Source organism: Geospiza fortis, unplaced genomic scaffold, assembly GCF_000277835.1.
Source record: "Geospiza fortis unplaced genomic scaffold, GeoFor_1.0 scaffold111, whole genome shotgun sequence".
NCBI classification, from domain to species: domain Eukaryota; kingdom Metazoa; phylum Chordata; class Aves; order Passeriformes; family Thraupidae; genus Geospiza; species Geospiza fortis.
The window spans coordinates 4,475,841-4,481,546 of NW_005054321.1; the positions used below are offsets into that span (position 1 = coordinate 4,475,841).

At 39.9% G+C, this 5,706-nt stretch overlaps 1 protein-coding gene across 1 annotated transcript in view; it reads right to left on the bottom strand.

The window, feature by feature from the left end:
• Window positions 1-305: 305 nt before the first annotated feature.
• Window positions 306-5,706, bottom strand: part of HAS2 (hyaluronan synthase 2) — a 19,697-nt gene continuing 14,296 nt past the window's right edge. Inside the window, exons 3-4 of the mRNA XM_005420698.2 lie at window positions 5,181-5,282; window positions 306-3,193 (exon numbers count right to left, since the gene is read on the bottom strand). Of these exons, the coding sequence (XP_005420755.1) occupies window positions 2,261-3,193; window positions 5,181-5,282 (1,035 nt within the window). The 3' untranslated portion in view covers window positions 306-2,260. The remainder of the gene's footprint in view (window positions 3,194-5,180; window positions 5,283-5,706) is intronic.

A 5,706-nucleotide genomic window follows, 5' to 3' on the forward strand; every position in this document is an offset into this window, starting at 1 on the left:
CTGAGTGCTGCCTATGCCCTGTGCTGCCTCTCAGAGCAGGGACCAGCCCCAGCCACCTCAGGCATGCACTGCACTCCACAGGTGCTCGATGGCAAATTCCCTCTTGGAAATCAGGGTGGTGACATTAGAACAACAGCCTTCAAACTGTGCAGATTTATGGCTTCAAAGTAAAAGTGCTGGTGAGAAATACCATGAATTAGTCATAATCTTATCAAAAATATTTTATTTATGAAAGTAACAATTATACTATACAACCTATATTGGAAATACATTGAATAATTGCTAGAATAAATACAGGCAATTAATTCAATCTTTTTATAGAATGAGAAGATTTATTTGACATTTGAATGTTAACCCAAGCTTTAACTTACATCATAAATAGTTAAAAGGCATAGTCAAGTTTTTTTGATTTTTACCGTTTCTCTTGCTTTTTTTTTAATACTGTTCTATTTTGTAATCAACATGAATCAACTCTCCAATCATTAACATAACATTAGTATGACTTTCAAGCAATCATGTACCTCAAGATAATCAGACAACAAGGTAGTGTGTGTGCAGTTCATTCTACAGCAGAATCTATTCATGTCTGCATAAAAAAGAGAAGCTGAAAATGCTTCTAAGTTCTTTAAGCATCATATGCCAATTTCTGCTTTACCACAGTGCTTTTAATACCAGAATCTAAGAAGGGCAGCTGGTCTTTCTGATGCTCTTTATAAAGTATGCTAGGGCTCAATGCCACATTCCTTTGGCTGGTGAAGGACTGCAGAATTTAGTCCTGAATATTATTTCTCAAAACTATGGTCCAAAGTAAATGTCCAGGAGTGATTATTAGGCACCAAGGAAGTGATGCATTTGCTAAGGCTTGATGTTTTCTGATAAAAAAATTGTTTTCTTTTCTGGTAGATATGCTGTAGTCAAAAACAAACTATTGGGCTCAGTACTGGGGTCTGTATTACACTGGATGTCAGAGAAGGGGATGTGTTTATTTTCTGTGAACTGTATGAAGGACTCTGCAGAAGTTTTATAGTACAACACACACATTTTGAAAGTGTTGATAAGTTTTTTCTTCCCTGTTTATTTTTTTTAAATAAAAACCTGAACTCTTTGCTTGGTAGTAGTAGATTGTGGACAACTAGGACCATCAGTGAATTCAATAGCAGTTTCATGTGCCCAAGATTTTTCCAAGTCAGAAGTTTTTGACTGCTCAGGTCCCATATAAAATCAGTGGGATGCTTTCCATAGCAATGTCTTTTCCAGTGGCATGGAGGCCTGCCTTGCTTTATGGTTTATTTTGCATGCCAGGGATATTAAGTTCCCAGCAGAGAAGCAAATTTCCCTTTACAATGTAATCAAAACAAAACCCCCAAATTGCACATATCTACCCTTTGGCCTTTTTTTTATGCACAAATGTGTTTGTATGCAAAACCTGAAAATTTCATGCCTTTTGTAATAAATGTCTTAAAAGAGCACATTTAAATGCCTTTTCACAGAAATAACCATTCATTAGTTTCAAAAATGCAGAGAGACTTTTTGTTCTTTCTGTTGTGAACCATATAATTTCAGCAGAAATTTGGGGGGAGAATGTATGATTTTTTTTGTCCCCAAATATATTAAAAAAGGCTAAAGAACAAAATGTTGGGGAGGCAGCTTTTTTTGGCAGATAGTAAAATATAAAATATGTGATTTAAAAAAAAAGTTGGCTTAAAAATACACACACACAAATAATACAATAATATAAAAATACAGCTCAGCCAATGGCCTCTTAAAATTTACCTTTGGCATTGCATTTGGCAGCCTAAAACAAAAGACCCTTCCTATAAACAGAACTATAAAAAAGAGAAGTTCATAAATTAGGTTGCAAGGGGTTGTACAGTCCTTTTCTTGATTCTCCAAACTCCCTTTCTTTCCGTCCACACACATAAGCATGACCAGTGAGGTATATAGAACGTAACACTGTCAAGCATATGCACAATAAAAAAAAGTGCATAAACACAGAAGTTCTCCCCTTTTCTTGTGAACAGGTCGTAACTGTGTGGTTTACGTCCTTCTCCCCTTGGAAAAAAAAACCACTTTTTTTTTTCTTATTTTTTTTCTTTTTTTTTTTCCTTACTTTGGCAGGATGAAAATGAACCCAGAGGAATATAAGTGTCCTATTCCCAGCAGCAGTGATCCATTTCCCTTGGCAACATATGTCTGATGCCACAGATACTACAAGGTCGTTGGGTTGCTTTACAACTCTGGGTAACTTCCCACGGAAACATCATACGTCTAGCACCATGTCGTAGTGTTGTTGCTCTTTCTTCCGCCTGCCACATTTGTTGATAAGAACCATGTACAAAGTCAAAAGCAAAACCCAGTAACATGCATAGAGTATTGTGCCAATGATGAGAACTGTCTGTTTTGACTCAGAAAATGGCTTTTTTGATTCCTTGTAAATAGTGAAAATTACGCCACCTAGGAGGATTGTAAACCAAATGGAGACTGGAATGAGTCCTATAAAATTAACTACAATGGTTTTCCTTCCTGACGTGCCCCACCCTGCTTTGTTTATCGTGGCAATTGCAAACATCTTTGCTGGCAGTAAACTTGACATGTACAACACTGAGTAGAGTGACATGAAAACCATGACAATGTTGCCCCTAAGGAAGCTGGCAAAGGAAGACTTTATCAGGCCAACTAACTGAACTGTCAACAGGAAGAGAAGAATGTTCCAGATTTTTCCCCTGTAGAAGAGCTGAATGACTGTGGCAATGAGGAAGAAAGGAAAGAATCCAGTGATTACAGCTTCATAGGTCATCCACAAATGGTGCTTGTGGAACCACATGGCATTATAAAGCCACTCTCTAAAGTAGGATTTACTCCAGCGGGTCTGCTGATTCAGCCACCTGAGATACTCTATCGGTGTTTCTGTAAGGCACTTGGATCTAGCTGTGTATTTTGTTGCATAGCCCAGACTTAGCACTCTGTTAGTTAGATGCCTGTCATCTCCAAAGCTGCACTGGGAGCCCATAAACTCTTGATTGTACCAATCTTCCACAAATTCATGGAGTAAAGAGTTTCTGTACATTCCCAGAGGTCCACTGATGCACTGTACACAGCCAAAGTAGGACTGACAGGCTCTTTCGATGTTAAATGCCATCCAGTATCTCACACTGCTCAGAAAGGAGATCCAGGAATCATATTTGTTCAAAATCTGCAAAATAAAAAAACAGTTTTCATTTTAGATGAGCTCTTAAAACAGAAAATGTGCGCATTGGATCAATAACAAATTTGCTGAGACTAGAGCACCATTAGAAGAATTATGGTGGGAACCTCACTCCTGTGTTCAACTCATGGCAAACCCAGGAGCTACACAAACATTTCAGCCAGGACATTGACAGGAAGGGTGAGATGAAACCTTCAAAAGTCTGTTTCACCAAGAGGTTCTTTTTTTCCTTGCAACCTTTCCTATTCTCCACAATGAAATTAACATACTCTGTCTCATTTTTCCTTCCCTTTTGCCCCCAGTTAGACCTTCTGGATTTAGACTTTACCAAGAGCAGCTGGTGAGTTCATGGCCTTCTGCTGCTTTCCTGCCTGTACACATCTTTGGGGTTCACAGGACTCCTTCCAGCCCTCCCAAAACTATGCTGGAGAATGAGAAAAGCAGACCACATGGTCTTTGCCCTACATTTTTGGTATCACAAGTCTGGCCTTAGAGGTTTAACCTTGAACTGTATCCACATGTCTAGCATTCCTTTGAGAAGCAACCTGTTCTGTCTCTGCAGTACCAGCTTGTTACCTTGTCCCAAGACATATGGAGATACTCCAGTAGAGCCTTCCTCAGGCCCACATAAATGTCTCAGTCCTTCTCTTCTGCACAACCCAGCTGCACATCCAGTCTGAGCACTCAGCAGATGCATGAGCGCAAGCAGATGCACAAGTCTGTGGCTTCACATCCAGGTTCTCAACACACGCCTTGTGCCAGAGGATGTGACAAGGAAGTGTGTGGATCTTTGGCCTCCTACAACCATAAAACATTGCCCTGCAACTAGAAAAATATTGTCTTTTGCTCTGATGGTCCTAATTTCTGCCAGTTTTAATTCCAGAACATATTAGAAGCAGTAGGGCTTGCTGGGTGTATGCTGGAAAATGCACTGGGGGGAAAAAAAGCCCAAAGCCTTCATTCTGACACCTTTCCTCAGAGGACACACGTCCTTCCCAATGCAGATGCCTATGAACCTTCACTGTCACAGCTGAACCTGTCTTGCCTCCCTTCACTTGTACTCACACATGCCTGGAATTTCACATGCATGGGCTGTGTCGCCTGGTTTGTGGTCAGTCTAGAGCTCCAAAGCTATTCAGGTTTCTGTGGGAATCCTAATTTCTGCAGTTATGAGCCACATGCCTGAAATACTTCTGACTACTTGGGCATTCATTAGCAAGTTCTTGTTCATTTACATAGCTCTTTCTCCTCTGTCTCACATAAAAAGTCCAACTGAGTATGGGAGACTGATCTTTAGGCTAACTGAAATATTCATACACACTTCTCTTTATAAATTGCAGCAGGAGTTGTGTCAAAAGGTACCACCAGCCTTTTGCTGTAGTAATAAGTCAAACTCAGTAATGCTGAAAATCCTAACACACATGGAGGTGGTCTGACTTGGAAGTTTTCTATTGCTCTGCTTGACAGAGATGGGAGACCCAGTAACACACAGAGTGCACAGTGCAGAGCGTTTCAAAGGTATTTTTTTCTTTCTAACAATCTTGGCTGCCAGTAGTAATATAATTGAATGCTTGAGGTTGCTGGACATGGCTATGGGACACCTGTTCTCAATTTCCTGCCCCCCTATAGCTTTTCTTTGGTACCCTGAGCAAGCAGCTATACCCAGAGACTCAAAGATGCCACAACAATCCTAACAATGCCAGTGTCCCCCTTTTCACCCATAGGGGCAGAATATTATTTGTTTGCTTGCTAGGGATGTTAAAACCATATAGTGCTCACATCCAAGAAGAGTTTTCAATCAATGGACAAAAAGGTTAAGGTATGATAAGAGCATCTCTAATGGCATCACATATTATATATATGCATATAATACATACACATAAATTATATTTAATGCTATTTCAGGCAGAGGAATCTGTTGCAATGCAAATAGCTGTGGAAACACCTCTGTTAATCTGAAAATTGTTGTACCCACCTGCACATCACCTCCAACTCCTCCAACCATTGGATCTTCTTCTAAAACTTTTACCATCTCCACTGATGAGGCTGGATCAAGCATTGTATCTGAATCACAGACCTACAAATAAGAAAAAACAAGAACAAAAATGGGTTAAGGAGTTCACTACAGAAGAAAATAAAAATCATGCAAGTGATTATAATGACTCTAAATGCATATTCTCCTGAATGCAATTAAATCTGACTTTGAAGTCTGCACTGATATTTCTATTAAAGGTCACTTGTACCAGGCAGCAAGGCATAGTGCTGCACAAAACACAGAGCTTGTTAAGGCTGTGCACACAAACAATCCTCTGTATCAGCTCCATTTGTTTTACTGGCACATTGGACTGGCTTCTTCCAATAAGATATGGGGCACTGCAGAATAAGATGGTGTTTGTGGGTGTGCAGCAGATTCCTGTTGTGCTCTAACATTGAATATCTCTGCATCAGCTGCACAGCTGGAGCACCCTGGTCAAATGTTTCCCACTGCCATATGAGGGAAA